Source organism: Cyrtonyx montezumae, unplaced genomic scaffold, assembly GCF_038088225.1.
Source record: "Cyrtonyx montezumae isolate F1298 unplaced genomic scaffold, pur_monq_1.0 scaffold_10, whole genome shotgun sequence".
Classification (NCBI taxonomy): domain Eukaryota; kingdom Metazoa; phylum Chordata; class Aves; order Galliformes; family Odontophoridae; genus Cyrtonyx; species Cyrtonyx montezumae.
Window position 1 is genome coordinate 9,738,996 of NW_027071826.1, and position 17,607 is coordinate 9,756,602.

The 17,607-nt window shown below is 40.4% G+C and overlaps 1 protein-coding gene and 1 long non-coding RNA gene across 2 annotated transcripts in view; both read right to left on the reverse strand.

The window, feature by feature from the left end:
- Window positions 1-1,119: 1,119 nt before the first annotated feature.
- On the reverse strand, window positions 1,120-3,268 carry LOC136060873 (uncharacterized). Its single transcript, XR_010623396.1, has 3 exons — window positions 3,210-3,268; window positions 2,182-2,369; window positions 1,120-1,252 (listed from the first exon to the last, which is right to left on the reverse strand). It is a non-coding gene; the product is annotated as an uncharacterized LOC136060873 (long non-coding RNA).
- A 6,758-nt stretch (window positions 3,269-10,026) lies between these two features.
- Window positions 10,027-17,607, reverse strand: part of TECPR2 (tectonin beta-propeller repeat containing 2) — a 35,190-nt gene continuing 27,609 nt past the window's right edge. The window contains exons 18-20 of the mRNA XM_065749709.1: window positions 11,835-11,976; window positions 10,466-10,615; window positions 10,027-10,218 (exon numbers count right to left, since the gene is read on the reverse strand). Of these exons, the coding sequence (XP_065605781.1) occupies window positions 10,064-10,218; window positions 10,466-10,615; window positions 11,835-11,976 (447 nt within the window). The 3' untranslated portion in view covers window positions 10,027-10,063. The remainder of the gene's footprint in view (window positions 10,219-10,465; window positions 10,616-11,834; window positions 11,977-17,607) is intronic.

Genomic DNA, 17,607 nt, shown 5'->3' on the forward strand with positions numbered 1-17,607 from the left:
TGTGCTCCCTATTCGGCCAACACGAGGGCAGGAAGCTCCACAGATCCCAACAGAGAGGTGAACAGGGAACCAGGCTAGCCAAGCCTTCCCTTAGGCTCCATCTCCTAAAAGCAATGGAAGGAGGCCAAAGGCAGAGAGGCCATTACTTCTAGGCAGAAAGCACTTGGCTGCACATCTCTGCCAGGACTGGCAGCAGCTTCCAGCTCTGGGGAGCACACCAGGGAGCCACCGGGCTGTGACTCAGGCCCAGCACCACAGTCCATCTCCTGCAGCACAATGGCTCCGATGGCAAAGTGCCCATCTACCCATCTCTTCTCACACACCAGCGACCAGGCAGCATCCTCAGACCCTTGTCCAATTTGGAAGACTGGGTATGCCCATGCTCTCTCTGTTCACACAGCTTCCCTGCCCGTGACTGTCCCTCTACCCCTTCGTTTCAGCCACAGCAGTAATTACTGTTTTGATGTAGGGCTGTTTTTTCAGCATCCTGCTGTTAACTATTTTAATGGTGCAAATTACAGTAAACATGTTAGAGCATTTCACATTTATATTTTTAATGCAGTGTCAAGTGTTCAAAGCAGCATTTTAGAATAAAGCTTAAAATTGTAAGTAATTCCTAACTCACTCTAGGCGAGAGAATCGAGTCCCCTGAGCAGCCGAGCTCTGAATGTCCTTTCCTACAAAACCATCTGCTAGTGCCCCCATGCTTTCTCCCATTCCTGTAACAAGGAAATCTACGAGTTAGTGACTCAAAGTGACAAGGCACAGGGATGCAAAAGCTTGAACTTATTTCAGTCCTTTGTTAATGACTGCACAGGCAGGACTACAGCCAACAGCAGGCTGACAAAATGGTCTTGAGCTAGTAATGCAAGTGACATGAGTGACTGCTTGTCCTAGCGCTGGGAGGACACTGCTTCTGCAAGGAGATGGGACAGCCACAAACATTTGCCTGACAGGAGGGATGCCAGGACCTTAGGGACCACGGAGCTAAGTACTGACAACACCATAGGGCTTCACCTGACAGCAGGGAATTGGTGTGATGAGATGGATGGATAGACCTCTGCCAGTGATCCCTGCAACTGCAGCAAACACTTGGCCCCTGCAGCATGACAAGAACCATCACTGAGCTCCCAGTGCTGGAGAAGGAAACATGCCAACAGGAAAAGAGTAGCATGCTGTCAAGTTTGTCTTCTTCAGATGCCCAAGGTTTGACTCAGCAGCAGTACTGGGGATGTGGTTACAGCAAGAACACCTGGGTACAAAAACACCCTCTGAGACAGACCTGAGGTAAGGAGTTGCTGAGAGGCAAGACCAGTGAGTCACCTCATGATTCACTTGTTGGGTAGGATACTTCAAGGACAAAACCTGAGCTATATGGGTGTGCACGTATGGCCCAGGCTGCCTCCATTACGGAGAACCCAAGCAGTGTCTGTGTTGCTGGAGCTCTGCACAGCCAGGCAGACCATGGGGCCCAGCACCACAGCATCTGTGCCATGAATGCCGTGAGGACCCGAGGCCCTCATTCTTTGGTACCGTGTGATATCAGCCACGCTTACATAGCTATCAGCCAGCTTGTATCACATCTCCTCCTCTACCACTTTACCAAGTATATGAAGCAGTTACAATCCCAGCTCCCCAAAAGCGATGCCAGCAAATGCCATTTACCACCAGAGGTCTCTGGCTCAATAATGACCCCGAGGTGGCTGGTAATCTTCGAGTTGCACACAGGCAAACTAGCACTTTTGTCCTTGTCCTGCAAAGGTCCATGCTATCCCTACAAACAACATTTTTGCCTGTACAAGTCGGAGAGTTGTCAGACAAGCATCTCTCTCCATTGGCCAGCTAAGCCTACAGGGACAAAAAAGAGCCACGACCCTCCGTGCTCTGTTCAAACAGCAAGACTCAAAAGTTCCAATTCTCTTTCTACTTTTGCTGAATGATGGGAGGAGAAGAAAGGAGGAGCAAATTGCTTCGTCGCCCTGACAGCATGGGAGTAACTCTATAAGGGAGTGCCAGGCAAAAGGGAGGAGTAATGCAGAGCTTGGCTCTGCCCACCTCCGACTCATGGGAAAAGTGTTGCTTGGAGAATGCTGTGCTTTCTAGGGGATGCTAAGCAGCACTGAACATTCACTTCAGGAGGTGACAGATCCCAGCTGGTAGTCTGGATCTGCGTGCATTCACCTTTTCAGCATTTGCAGTTCACGCATGGAGAAGTGGTAGTGCCTGTGCCAAACCCAGGGTATTGAGCTGTGAGGGTATTCGGAAGTCTTTTGTTCCAGAATCGAAAGAACTCCTTCCTGCCTACTGCTTGGCATTTGATGCTTTAGAAACCGGTTGCTCAGATACCAAACAAATCTTGTGCAGACTCCCTGTTAAAACAAAAGCACAGAAACACATGCAACCGCATCCCTGCTTCAGATTGCGACCTTACCAAGTTCCATTTGTTATTTCAGACTACAATGAAGCTTTACTCAGACATAAATCTGGCACTGATGCAGTGACTCCGCAGGAGATGCCCTTTGTGATGGGGCACACACTGAACCTGCACTCTTATAACGTGATGTCATAAGCACCACAAGTATCACTGATGACTAGGCAATAATTAGTGTGGTGGAGATGTGTGCCCTACCTTCATTAGCTGGCCTCTGTGAAGGGACAAGCCCATCTGGCCAGGTGAGCCAATGGCTTTTAGTTCAGCTAGTGGGCTGCACTGTGAGAGCAAAACTTGAGTTCAGAGCCTATGGAGAACCCGTATCCTTTCAAAACATTATCAGAACATTAAGCTCCAACATGATGATTGTGGCATTTTTGGCTGCCTTCTTAGTTACCTAATCTCTGCAGTGGGAAAGCACTGCTTTGTTGCTCACTCTTCTATTGCTGTAAAACGTACTTGCCCTGACCACTAATCTATTCTCGAGAACACACCCTTGCTGTAAACTGCAAGCTTGACACTCAGCTGAACTTCTGGCTAATGAGAGTCCACCCTGCTCACCAACCAAGTTTACACCTTCCTGAGCAGTCTGCCAGCAACAAACCTTCAACTTCTACTTTCTGTTTGCATGCCCTCCCCTCTTCACCTGACTATAGGTAAAGACATTGTTTGCTGACCACAGCTTCAGAGAGTGCTGCTGCTCAAAGAAGACATGGACAATTATGTGATGGCTCACTTTGGTGGAAAACAGAAGATAAAAAATAAAGGGGTGTCATACCTCAGGCCTGATGGAGACAAAGGCTGGTACTCTACATGAGCACTTGTGGAAGGATAACCTCTGGGAAGAAAGATTATAGAAGGCAGCACCTAGAGCCTGACAAAATGCACATCAATGTGACATGCATATTGTGCACCTTCACAGGCTCTTTCTGCTAAAAGCACTTGTACCTACCAAATTGGAAAAAAAAAAGCACAAATACTTAGAAAGGAATACAAAATCACGCCACTTACACTTAAAAAAAAAATCAAGCAAAGGAAGAAAAGATCAAATGGCTCTGATGGGTGTTCTCACCTTGATATCCTTACAGAGATTGTTCCTTCCTTTTATCCTATGCTAAATGCCTCACAGAATGGAACTGCCACCATTTCCTATTAAAGATAGTAGCACAGCCTAATAAGCCCTATTGTGAGGACGTATTTCCTACCATTAACATCATCCCTTGCTCACAGGTCAGAATTATTCTCTTTAGCATTCCCTGAAACCCTCACATCCCTACCCCAAGTGGCAACTATGTCAAAACTTTATGAGTCACTGCCAAGAAGAAACACTTGGGAGCTGGCTATCACTTCAAACAGAGTAGATGCATTTATTTTGCAAACTGCTGCCTGGGGTGGCTTCCAAAAGCATTCTTTATTTTGCTGAACACAAGCAGAGCTGCCTCTAGAGATATCATATGGTGATACCCCAGATCTTACTAATACCATTCCCAAAGCCACATTCACATCTATTGTAGTGAGAGCTTTCCCTATAGATACGTAGAGCAAAATACATGTTTTCCAACATTCCCTACCTGTCTGGCTGTGCATATGCCCTAGTAAGAATTGGCCCTAATAGGGCCTATATAGGCCTATAATACCTAACAGGTATGACAGCAGAACTCAGGGACCAAACAAAGCAGAGCTTTTTAAGTGAAAGCTGAGCTCATATTTCTAATTATCCTTTGAAAAACTCATCTGAAAAGACAAGGGCTCTCTTGCTCATTAAAAACAAACAAAAAAGCACACTACACTTCCCATCTTGAAAGTCTATTATTAAAATCAGGTTTAAGAAGCCACTATATTGCGAACAGCCAACACTGATGAAAAATGCTGTAAAGGACTATGGACAAGGGTACATCAGGTCAAAAGTATCACAAAACCGTGCTGGCTTTAACTTCCATTTACACAAATAGCAGAGCTTAAGTAGAAGGAGCAGCTTTGCTGCCTCCTTGAACCTCAACTCTTGGTGTACAGCAATTAGAATAGCAAAATGGGAAAGAAGGAAAGGTCACAAACAAAATACTCAGAACAGCCTCTACAGAGTCCTGTGTTTTCCCCCAGCAATGTTTTGTATGGGCACCAGGTAATCATGCTGTTGTGCACAGAGGATAGGAGAAAAGAAGCCTGCACCAGGCAAAGAACAGGATGAAAAGAAGTCAGCAGGTTTTAAGAGCAATGGGATTCAGCTCTCCAATTTATCTGTTCTCAGTGCAAAAATTTCAGATTTCTATTGTCATTCTTTTAAATGCACACCCCATGCTGACAGTATATTGTTAAGCAGCTAATTAGAACTGAAGCCTGAGATCTCCCCTACACAAGTACCTCTGACATAAATGTTAATATTTAAGAAGGCTAGCACTATTATTACAGTAATTAGAAAGTGGATTAACAGTGGTAAACCTGTTATTTCAGAGCATTTCACCAATCACTTCCAGTCTCTCCCCAACTTAAAATAACTGATTTCCACCACAGCACAGTGGAACTCGGTACAGATCTGCTGGCTCATGTTTGTTACTCCCAATTTGGAGTGCTGGGCACAGCGCATGGAGGGAACAGACTACAGCCCATCTGTTGAGGCAGAGCACAGATAGAGCAGGACAAGCGTGGGAGCTGAGCAAATAAAATCTCCGTCATTCTAGCAATCACCCTACTTTGCACTTCCAGCAATCAGCTGGCTGGTCTGTCCCCCCTAACCAGCAGGGATTGTGGGGTTTCTTGCTAGCAGTTGCATTCCACCCCCTGCAGCACAATTCATTCATATTTAGACATCCCCTGGCTGCTTCTGCAGGTGTATGCAGCATGCAGCCCACTGGGCACTTCCCTGCAACTTCCCTCCAGGTCTTTCAATTTTTCTGATCATGTTCTAATTAGCTTAACTTTTCATCTGATCCAGTTGAGCTTTGCTAAATTTACCCAGCACATGGCTAGGCAAGATACAGCAATGTAACCACTTCAGCTGGGAATCATCTACCGTGTATTCTTACTTTATGCTTCACATACATAATACATACACCATTTCTCCATTATAATACAAGACAGTAATGCACGTGTTCTTTGTGGAAAAGGCTCACTATGCTGATGAGGCTCCAGGTCTACAATACAAAAACAAAGCATTCAGTCAACTTGTGCAAAGTGAAGACAATAAAAACAGGACGTTGATGAATTTCTGAACACACATTTTAGCATGAGGTTTTCAAGGACAAGCATCATAAACTTAAGACTCTTTCCTTTAGCTGTGTCTGCTGTGAGCCTTAGCTAAGGACATGAGAAATATGTACTAGAAAAAAAAATCACTGATTAATTCTATATTGGGTAGAAATAGTGATTAATACCTGAAAGATTAATTGAGCTTCATCCGGTACTGTTCAATTGTGAACTATTTGGAGCCTCTGTCAGGCAATCACAGACTACAAAACTCAGCACGCTTCAGTCATTTATAAAAACCAAAATCAAAAGGGCACTTTTTAATCTGGGGGAACTTAAAACATTTTGATATTTTGTTATCATTAGCTATATTTCTTCAGATATTTATTATCATTAGTGTCAGCTTTTACAGAAATAAAATCAAATATATTTGATTTTTATTTTCACATTTCATTGCAATATAAAGTTTCACAAACAGATCTTTACTACCTCTACAGCCTGTTTTTCTTCCCACCAGCATCAAGTAGGATTTTAACTTTATGGCTAGTGTAACAGCCTTGCTAGATGAATTCAAACAGCCTTCAAGTCAGATAACCTCAAGGACCAAAGGAAGCATATGAGTAATTTCACCCAGCTTCCACTATGACACCAGCCACGGTCTTATCTGCAATTGAACCCCAAACCTCTCTCCCTATCTTGATTTTGAGTGATGAGAAAGTTATTTCTGTGATAAACCTAGATGGCAAAATTCAGCAATGTAGGGAGATAATTTCATTTATCTGCATATTTTAATCATTATCAGAGGAGCTCTGGCTATAGTAATTTACAGAAGATAACGACTGCAACTCAGCTTTCACTTTCCACTAATTAAAATCCAGTCCTCTAGATTACAAGCTCACTTCTGTTCTGGGAGAGTGCCACGGTTATTTTTAATTGGAATAACTTAGTATCAACCAACCAGGGTGATCTCCTTAGTTTGGCAAGGGATACATCAGCTCTCTTTGCTGACTACTTGTTGCACTCACACATGCCAAGTTTTCCTTTCAGGAAGGCTGTAAGAGGAATAAAACCTGCACCTCACATTCTACACTAACAAGTCTTGAATTAAGATCTTATCAGTTTACTCATGAAGGTAGGAATAGGATACAGATAGGTCTGGTTAATAGAAAAACTAAAGACCAGAGATTTTTCACCAAAGGAATTAGTAGACTTGCATATCTTCATAGATTATTTATACTTCTGTGATGGTCAATTAACAAGGCAAAGACATTCAGGCAACTGAACTGCAGGCCTCTGCATCATTTACTGAAAACCAATCCAGAACTCCAATAGAAACAACTAGCAAGAGCTCGCTCACTGAGGGGGCTTTCGTCAGGGAAGCAAAAAGATAAGCCAGAATGCCGTGCTAGGCTGAAATAAGCTACAAGAGCCTTTGAGACACTTGAGCACTCGGCTGTTGGGAAAGCAATGCCCAGGAGTTAGAGTTGCAACCTCTCGACAGTCACACGTTTGAGAGGAAGTGGGTTTCTCATACATTGCACCAAAGATGCTCTTGGCAGAGACATAAACATTTATTTCAAATTCTCTGTGCCAGTATAAATAAACCTATGTTTAAATGATAACAAAGTCATAATTAAATACTCTTATTATCATTTTCTTAGCAGTAACAGCATTTCCTAACAACTCTATTACCTCACTTAAACAACTAAAGTATCAGTGAAAAACTTGCTTCCACAGTTTTTCTTTTTCTTTTTTTTGTAGCTGCAACAGAGGAAAACAAGAGTTACATAGATATCTACATGGGTGTTTCACACCAACTCACCTCAGGAATCTGAGCTTCCCTAAGTGGCAACGTAAGGATCAGTGCTGTATAACAGAACAAGCTGATGCTGTAAGACTAGAACTTCCCTGCAGGAACCAACAGAAGCAGATGAACCAGTTTGTCAAGATAAAAGGTATGATAATTAGTAAAGACACTGCCATCTGAATTTGAACAGGATTCCCATAGCTGGAAGCAGGCTTCGGTGTCAGAATTGTTATTAAGCACAGCTATGGCTTCTTGTGAGAAAAAACACACAGGTCTTAGCTCTGGAAGTGAAGGCACTGTTGCTTCATATGCCCCAGAAGCAGTTACAGTTAAAGGCCAGAATCACAGGAAGCCTTCAGGTAAGCACTGACTTTTCAGAATGCAAAGAAGGGCAAACAAGGTACAGCCACCTATTTCCTACTTAAATATTTTCTTACCATTTTAACTGGGCTAATAGTGGGACAGAGGTTTCAGAAGCATGTCTTCCTTCAGAAGCAAGACAATTTCCAGACAAACAGAACTCTTCATGAACCATACAACAGATGAGTCTTACCACAGTAATTTATTTCTTAAAAATCTAGTTTATTGCACTTGTCTCAAAGCACAAACGAAACCAAAAAAACTAAATACAGAAATAAAGGGGAAAAAATATATATATCCTAGTTTTAATAGAACTACCCTAAAAAGTAGTCTGAAAAGAGCTCTTGACATCAATTCAATATTAACGACCATAGCAAGATAAGGTATTATACAGTAAACAACTAGCAAGCTCAAACCATTATGAAGATGTAATAAAACGTAATAGAAAAGTGTCACTATTAAGTAATGCTGTTGTACCTGAGCACCTGGATCTCGGCAAGGTGCACGGAAGTACTCATACCTGCTCCAAAGTGGCTGACTCAGGAGATGTCAAAATATACTTCTAATGTGAATTCCAGCTTCTTCAGGGTCATCAAGATACCAAGCCGTGCTTGCAGAAAACAGATTGGTTTACTTCAAGAACCAATTCCATTATAATCCACTGCCAGACAGGCGAAAAAAAAAACAAACCTCTGGAGTAATCACCATATATGGATGAGATATCAATGAAGCAAACATCTAATCTATAAAAGGGAAATAAATCCTTCCTCCCAGTAAAATGGAAAGATCAGACTGAGAGCTGACAGACAGTGTCAAAAGTGGTACTAAAAACAGTAACGATAAAATGTGACGTAACTTGGTTCTCTCTCCACAGATGTACATTCTCACCTTGGACCACATTTGTTCCAAGTTTAGTGCAATACATGCACAATCTATTCTGAAAAAAAAAAAAGAGGTTAAAAAGAAAACACCCTTCTCTGTGTTCATTAAATTCTCAAAACAGAAACATCCCCACAATTTCACACCTGGCCTTTTTCTGGAGCTGGCTCATTTACAGTATTGGTTAGCAGCTGCTTAAACATTCTCATGATTTATATGCTTAGAATGAACACAAAATAACTCTTCCACCTACACACTGAACTCAAGTTCTCTCATCTATAGTTCTATTGCTTGAAAAAGATGAGGTATCTTTCGAAGAAGATGTAAAGAAAAATAAACTGCAATGACTAACTTAGGTTACTTCCCAGTTCATTACATACCTCTGCTGCAACATCTTTAAGCATAAGACACTTCAAAATTTAGCTAACATAGCTAGAAGTTACAATATTGTTAAGTATTTTCTCACAATATCACAAATTTAATGGGATATATAGGTAATTCTATCCATTACCATTTTACTTTTAATACATCTGAGTTTGATACTCAACTCAAATAATTTGAGTCCAAAGGTTAAAGCACTGGCTGGAGGCACAAATGTAGCACAACAGGTGTTGTGAAAGCTGCTTTGTACATTCCTACTTTGTACTACAAACCCAAAATGCAGCTTCTTTCTTTTTTGAAATGGGACTTACCCCTCAAAAACTATCAGCTCCCTGATGCTGCATGACATGGGGAAAAGTTCCCCTGATATTATGTGCATATCCAAACTTCTAATGCTAGAAACAAAATTTCTAGACACTGAATGTTAGTATAGCCTTGCAGATATTTATAAGGAAATGGACCAAACTAAGTTCATTTCAACATCAGCGTTATGGAATTAGGATGTTCTGAGATCTCTCTAAGAAATACCTTCCTTTATTCTCTTCCATGCTGCAAGACAAAAAAAAACAACCTTCATACAATAGTTGAGGAGCATTTCCATCAGTTGGGAGTTCCATATAAAGGAAGAAATTGAGAAATATTTAGTGTTTCTGATGTAAAGAAATATTTAATGCAACAGAATTTCTTCTCAAAGTAAGTATACATGTATTAGTGTGCATGCCATTGTGAAATAGTCACTTTCACTGCTAATCAGATTAAGTTATGTTTCCAAAGGAGCTGCTACAGTAGTACAGTATAACAACTGCAGTATGCCACACCTAAAGAGTCTCCCAAGTGAGACCAGAACAAACATCAGAACTCACAGCTTAGGGGCTATTTAACAGGTCAGTTTTTTTAATACAAAAGTGCTAATATCACAGGGTCCAATACAAGTCGCTTTTACATCCAACATTCTGTACATACATTACAGAAGTTCTATATGCCCTTCTATTTTTTTCTCTGCTTCACAAGCTCGAGAGACTTCATATCACTTCCCATTCATCTTCAAAATCATCAGGGTGAAGCAGAACAGAAGTATCATTTTTCTGCTGGTTATGGGAATGGCTGAAGGTCTTAGTGAGGCGCTGGAGAAGGGATCCTGAAGTACTGATCGCCCACAGTTCATCCAGAGGGGTCACTGCAAAGCATAAATTGGACACATAATAAAAGTAGAAGGATCCAATTGTAAATGTTAAATAAATAACATTTGGATTTATCTTTTTCTAATCCAACCTAGAGAAAGATTTTACTAATGTGATAAAATCACCTTGATGGAACTGCCAGGACACGAAGCCCTCCCTACTTATGGTCAGCTTGAGCACCATCAGGCAGAAGTCAAAGCAGACATCACAATGATTATGAATTATCATGTAGAACCAACTTGCCTGTTAAACGTGAGACACTTCCAGGAATCTTCTTCCAGTAGTCTCCTGCTGGATTTTTGTCAGTAACACCATACCGACGAGCTACATCTCCATTTGGACAGCGTGCCCAGACAGTCCTTGTACTTATAGCCAGCTCACATGCCTGCAAACCTACAGATAATTGGATGTGAAAAGGCAATAATCACAAGCTTTCTTCTATATTAAATACAGTAACTGAAAAGTTTAGTAAGACAGCAAGACTAATATTTTTTACATATTCTTATATTGATAATAGAAAAGCACTTTCCATTATAAAAGGCATAAAAAGTAACTAAAGTTTCCAGAGGCTTTCTAAGAAAGGATTGGCAAGACGACAATTTAGGACTGCACTTTTCCTTACACTAACTTTAAGGGAGTTCAAGAGAAAAGGTGTAAATAACATCTAAGGTTATGGCCCTGTGTAACAGAATATAAGAATGAAGGCCACTTGCAGCACACAGAGCACTTATAAACAAAAAGGCTTTTTAATTGCAGTCTTCACAGACACTCTGACTAATGATGCATAATGATATCATACTTTGCTCTGTGGCCATAGCCACAAGCAACAACCAATCATACAGTCCTTACAAACCTATTTCTGGAACCTCCACTGTGTATTTACTACCAGATGGTGAAATCTGACAGTTATAACATTAGTTTGCCTGAAAATGGTTAATAACATAGAAATAGTGGACACTAGGTCAGTAGGTTTTGGGTTTTTTTTTTTTAATATAAAGCAAGTTCTCTGCAACTGCAGTGCCATGCATTTCTGCAGTGAAATATCTTTAAAAAGCAGAGAGCATCAATAAGTGGTTATTTAGAAAGAAGCAACTAAAATTTAGTTTTATATTTGCAAGGCAAAAATATAATTACTTAAACAAGAATGCATCCAGTACACTGGACTAAGAGAAAGATGTGCAAAATAGCATTAAGTTTCTGTTAGTCACATCCAGATGGAAACCCCGTGTTGTATGACTTTTCAGTGCAAAACTTCCCAAAGCACAGTGCTTTGCTCCTAGTAATGCTCCTATTGCTTAGGAACACTGCTTTAATCCTAACTGAAAGGTAACTGTAGCATTTATTGACTCAGTGGCAGCAGCGTGAAATAACACACATTAGAAATTCATGCCAGAATCAGTTTTCTCTTCAGTTAACTATACAGTGTGTTTAAGTAAAATCAAGACCTTCTTTAAAAGGCAATCTTTACACTTCACAAAGTTTCTAAAAATAAACACACTTGACTGCCGAGAAACATATTTGATTTATACAGAATATGGAAAAAAAAATCACAGTGAGAAAACAGCAGAAAGCACAAGGAATTCATGCTTTAGTTTTTGTTTGTTTGTTTTACCTGGTACGTGTTCCCAGTCAGTGCCTACAGGCATTTCCTCTGTGATTCCCACTCGCACGTGGACGTTCCATTTGCTATCAATGGCCCACAGCATCTGATCATTTGGACTTGAATGAATGCTGACCAAGTAGACTCCTACCGGCTACAAAATTCAAGTGCAGTATTTAAATTCTGTACTGCTGTTTCTCAGAATACAGACATTTGTTCCTCACAGAAGTATACAAAATTTGTAAAACATTCACCAGAGACTAAAGACATGAAGCAATTTAACTTTCTGTTTGTCAAAACCAAGTTTTCCAAGTTTTTCAAAAATCTCTTCCTAAACAGAGAAGGAACACGAGTGAATGGTCAGAAGAAATTAATGATAAAGATACTTCAATTTGATGTTCAGCATCTGAGCCTAACAATATTAGTATCTGCCCAAACATTTATCCCTTATCATCGTGTACAGTGTCAGTTCCAAGTCACAGAATCATAGAATGGCTTGGGTTGAAGGGGACCTCGAGGATCATCAGGTTCCAACTCCCTTGCTGAAGTCAGAACTCTACGCCCAAAACGTAGAGGGAATTATATTCTACCATTACCTTCCTGAAAGTTTTCCTAACATAACTAAATCTCTCCTGCATTCCTAAATATATATAACTTGCGCATCTCTAAGGTGTCATCTTAGCAATGATAAAGTGATCTGCTTTCTTCCCCACATGTCATTTTATAGGAATAAAACTGGAATTCACTGCAGCCCACTGCTGTATGGAGCAGTTACACTTGTAGAATATCTGCACTATCATCTACTGGCAAGCCCAAGTGACACACTCATCCCATTCTCCCTTATTCTATTTGCTCTGACAGAGACTTTTCTTAACTACTGGCAAAAATCAGGTTTTTTTTAACCACAGAACTTTACAGACATCATAAAACAACAATGACTATAGCTAAATACAGCAGCCAACAGGTTTAGTGAATGTGAACATCCTTTTGGAGTTGGGGAGGAGGTTTATGGAAAGCCATACACTTTAAATAAAATGCAGAAAAGAAGAAAAGGATTTTTCTTCCCATCAGCTAAACAAAAAACCCACCAAAGAAGACACTACGATGCCCTGAAATGTCATCACCTGACAGAAGCACTGCACTTCTCACAATAAACTCACAGACCTAAGCTCAATATCCAGTGTGGCAAATCTAAGAGCAAGCAGTTCTTTGTATGTATAAACATACAAAGAGGAATACAGAATCATAATCTCTGTGTGTATACAAGCATGCAACCCAATGTCAGATGGGCCTTCTGTGTACATAACAGTTACCTGCTTTGTTTTTGCTTTTGAAACAGTGCTGCTAACAGTGGGTCTGATCCAGCTATAACCACGCTTGGCTTGCAACTCTGCCAATCCTGTCTACTTAGGTTGTAAGGCCTTTGACAGACTGTCTTTTTATGTTTGTGCTCTCATGAAGTATCTGCACTTTGTTGGAAGCATGGAGCTGGTAGAGACTTGAAGAAATGTTTGCACCTGTGGTCACAGCACACTGACAAAAGCTGCAAGTTGAACACCTACAGGAAGATTCTATTTGTTTTGAATAGCATTGAATACACAGAATACATAAGTACCTAGTTACTTTCAAGTTGTTATCCTGTCATGTTACAAATAAACTACTGGATTGACAAAAAAAACAAAAAACAGCAAAAAGCAAACAAAAAACCAGCCTCCAACACCATCACTAACCCTCCCCCCATCTCCTATATGGTGACATTGAGGAAAGGGAAAGAGAAAAAACAAAACAACCCATAGAATGCAACCTTGTCCTGCTCCATCTGCATCTGCACTCATCCTCACACCCTGCCCCCCCTTCCTCTTTTCCTCCCTCCTTTCTTGATATATCTCTTTCTGTGATTACTTTGATTCTGGCTCCTTCCTACTTCAGCCTCACATCCCTCTCTGTATTTCTACTGTTGTGGTCCCTGCTTTCAAGGGAACTGTGCAATTAATAACACCTTGTGCAGACTGAGTTACTACACACAAACTGTTAAGAGCAGCCTGGTGTGACCCTTGCTACTGATCTATTGGGATCTGTGCATCATGCTCTCCACTCTTACATATCAGGATATCATTCCACTCTTCCTCCATCATTTACCTAAAAGAGAACTCTCTTGGAAGTAAGTGGAGGAATATTTCCAACCAGAAAAGACTGAGTGCTTATACCCAGAAGCTTCTCAGCCTATGCATTACTACAGAATTATAGGTACTGCAAGCTAAGTAATGCAAACAAAGTACCCCAAAGGGATGCATGAAAGGAGCTGCACGACAGACAACTAGACAGCTTCTGCTTCTACTGCAGGCTTAAGTATAATCAAGTTATAGTTTCACAGTAGGATTAATCACAGTAGGACTAATAGTTACCTCTGCCCTACTCTGCAGCACTGATGTATCTAAGAAACAAATGGAATTTATGTAGTTCTAAGTAAATCTACAGGCTTGGACAAAATTTTTTTATCATTCTTTGGCTTTCTTTAAATAAACTGTTTTCTTTGAGTTTTCCCACTTCACTGGGTATTTTACTTTTGGTTTCTTTTCCCTTCTCAAGCTATTTAGCTCTTCCTGACAAACTTACATCAAGGAAACATCCTCCTACTCACTGTCATTATAAGAGATCCAGGCAAGCTACTGATGGCAGCATCCAATGCTCTTAGAAGAGAAATCCCTACTCCACTGCAGCTTTCTGTTGTGCTGCAGGCAGGAAAGGACAGGACTGACAGGACAGCTTGTGATGTGTTGATACCCAGTAGCTCTGGGGTCAAAGCAGGGACAAGACATTGGAAATAGGGACAGGCAATTCTTAGGGATGTTCAACACATCAGATGGCTACCCAGAAAACAGTCATCTGAAACAGAAAAGATGTCCTCATTGCTACCACAGTAGGATAAAACTTTTTTTTTTTTTTTAACTTAAAATAATTACAAAATATCCTGAGATGAAAGGGACCCACAAAGATAATGAAAATTAATAAATAACTTCAAAGTAGACTTTTCTCAACTGGTTTAACTTCCAGCAGCATTCATGAGATTTCTATGCTTCATTAAATACGTTGTAATTGCAATTTACTGAAGAACTTCAGAGTAACACCAGTTTGTGAGCCTTCCTCACTGACATACCAAACTCTGTAGGTTGTCAATGATACTCACCACTGAGAGTGACCAAATTGTTCTGAAGTGTTATGAAATTCAGTGTTGTCTGATACAAGAGGGGAAACGTTCTCTTCCTTTTACTCGTGGTACCAAAAATTTCTAAACTCAATGTCAGGGGAGTGTTTTAACCAAGAACTGAACCCGGATCCTCCTGTCCTCAGATTTTGTACCTTAATTACAAGATCCTCAGCCTCACTCCCATCCTTTGCTAACAAAGATTTCCCAACACAGCATGTACTGCATCACAAGCCAGCTTTTCAGTACTTAACGTTACATGCTAAGAGCTGTGAATATCCCAACTGTCTGCTATAAGTAAGAACAATTAAAAATAGCCTGCTGGCATTCAAGTGTCTGATGATAAAACAACGCTGATAAAAATGAAAAACTTGAGGGAAGCATTAATTGATAAATTGATAAGGAACATTAAGAAATAGCACCTATACTAAATATATTTAAGTTTATAAAGTTTTTCATTAACCTTATAATGCAAATCATTTCCATTCCTTATGCAGATCACAGAGGAAACCAGTGCAAGCCTTTTGTTTAAACAATGGAATCAAATAAAATTTAAAATCAAAACTAACACAATTTTCACCCCTGAGCTACTACTCATAAGTTTTGTCTTACTGTAGTAGCTTCAGTCACAGACAAACCCAAAACAGTTCCTTGTCAAGGAGAAAAGACTAAAAGTGCATGCAACACAAAAAAGGCATCAGAACATGTTCCAAGTCACTTTTCAGAATTATAGTCTACGTATCAGCAGGCCTTCACTACCTCTATTCTGCTGCAAATGCCCAGGATGAGAAAAGACTAAACATAACATTGTCAGACTCTTCAAGTGCCCTTTCCCTATTTTTTTGTTTTTATTTTTTAAATAATGGTTTAGTGGTTGCAAGCAGCACAGATGTTCTACTCACATTCAAAAGACAGCAACACCTTGAGATGCTCCAGGCCAGGCTGAAAGAGTATCACATCTGAGATATTTCCCACACCATCAAGCACTATCCGTAGATCAGACTAATATGACTGTTTTGATGGCTAACAGACATTCAGACCTTATAAAGTAGCACCACAAAGAAAGAATACAACTTAAAGAGATTCTGTAATATAAACCTGACTACTGTACGTTACTTTCAGAGCTCCATTTGAAAGATGCTGTTTTACAATCACTAGATTTCAAGAGAGCACGAGCAATGTGAGAGCAGTACGGAACAGAACGGTTTGCATTCAGTCTTCAAGGAAAACAGATGGCTAAATTAATTACCTCTATTTTTTCCCCCACTCAGCAGAAAAGTTCAAGGCAGTATACAAGAGCAGGAAAGATTATGAATCTTATGTTTAGTCTTCCTGGAAGCCACATGTTTTTCAGTAATGTTGCCATAGAATTGTCAGATTATTTATTGACTGAAAAACTGGAGCTTTATTTCCCTCAGAAGCCTTACAACAAGCAGCATGACTCTTTCCCCCACTTTCAGGCCTTTAGTGAGTAAACAGACCACAGTCTTAGTTCCATACCTTCAGTTAATGGCTAGTGCAACCAAGAAGAAAGGGCAAAAAGGCATGGAGTCTGTTTTCTTGTCTTCTGTCAACTTCTAACTTTTTATCCCAACCATTTTTCTCACAGAAATATGAAGAAGACTACAACACATGGCATCAGTTCCTAGGGAAGGTCACACCAAACCCATGCAACTATTCAGTGCGCTACAGCTCTAACAGGTCCATAACATTCTTTCAGAATATTTAGTACAACAGCTGCTCCTTACAGGCAATGAAAATAATATTATTATTAATAATAATGCAAAGCACTACAACATTAGCTAACAGAAATACAGGCAGACTGGAAGAGCTCAGATAGGAGGCTGTTAGTGACACTGAGCAACTGAAAGTCTGAGAAGGAAAGCTTCTCCTTCTCACTGTTTCTGTTTCAATGTTAGTTAAGACTTGTCAGAAAGCAAATTAAGATCTTATTTAAGAAGGATTTGGAAAAATTGCCTGCTCAGTTTTCTGAGTGCATCTCATTTGGTGCATCCTTTTTGAGAACCGAGGCTTCTGGTGCTGATAACAATTGCTATCGAATGTGACAGGCTACATGTGCACTTGTCTGAACATGATGATAGTAGTGCCTTAAAACAAATACCAGAAGGCTAAAACTCCTAAGCAGTAAGATACAGCGAAACACAGTGACAACAGCTGCTCTGAACTTCCAATAAAAAGGAAGATAGCAAGCACTGAGCAATGGACATGAAACAACTTTAGAAAAATGCTTACAGTGCATTTTCTCTAGGATCTGAAGTATGGTTTTCTCTAACCTATAAGAAAGACGTAAGTCTATGAAGAATAATGTATATTTGAAGTTAAACAGCGGCGTTTTGAATAAGCTAAGCAAAACACTCAGCAGCAGGAGCTTTGATCCCATATGCTTATTTGCAACCACCTCAATACAGCTAGCATGGCTGCTGCCAAATGCAGTTTTCTTTTACATCTTAAAAACAGTGGGGGAGAGGACCTTCCTGGAGGACTACTAACATTTTCAGGAGCCTTTACATGAGTAAACATATATGGAATAGCAGACCAGTCTTGTCTATAGGTAACCAG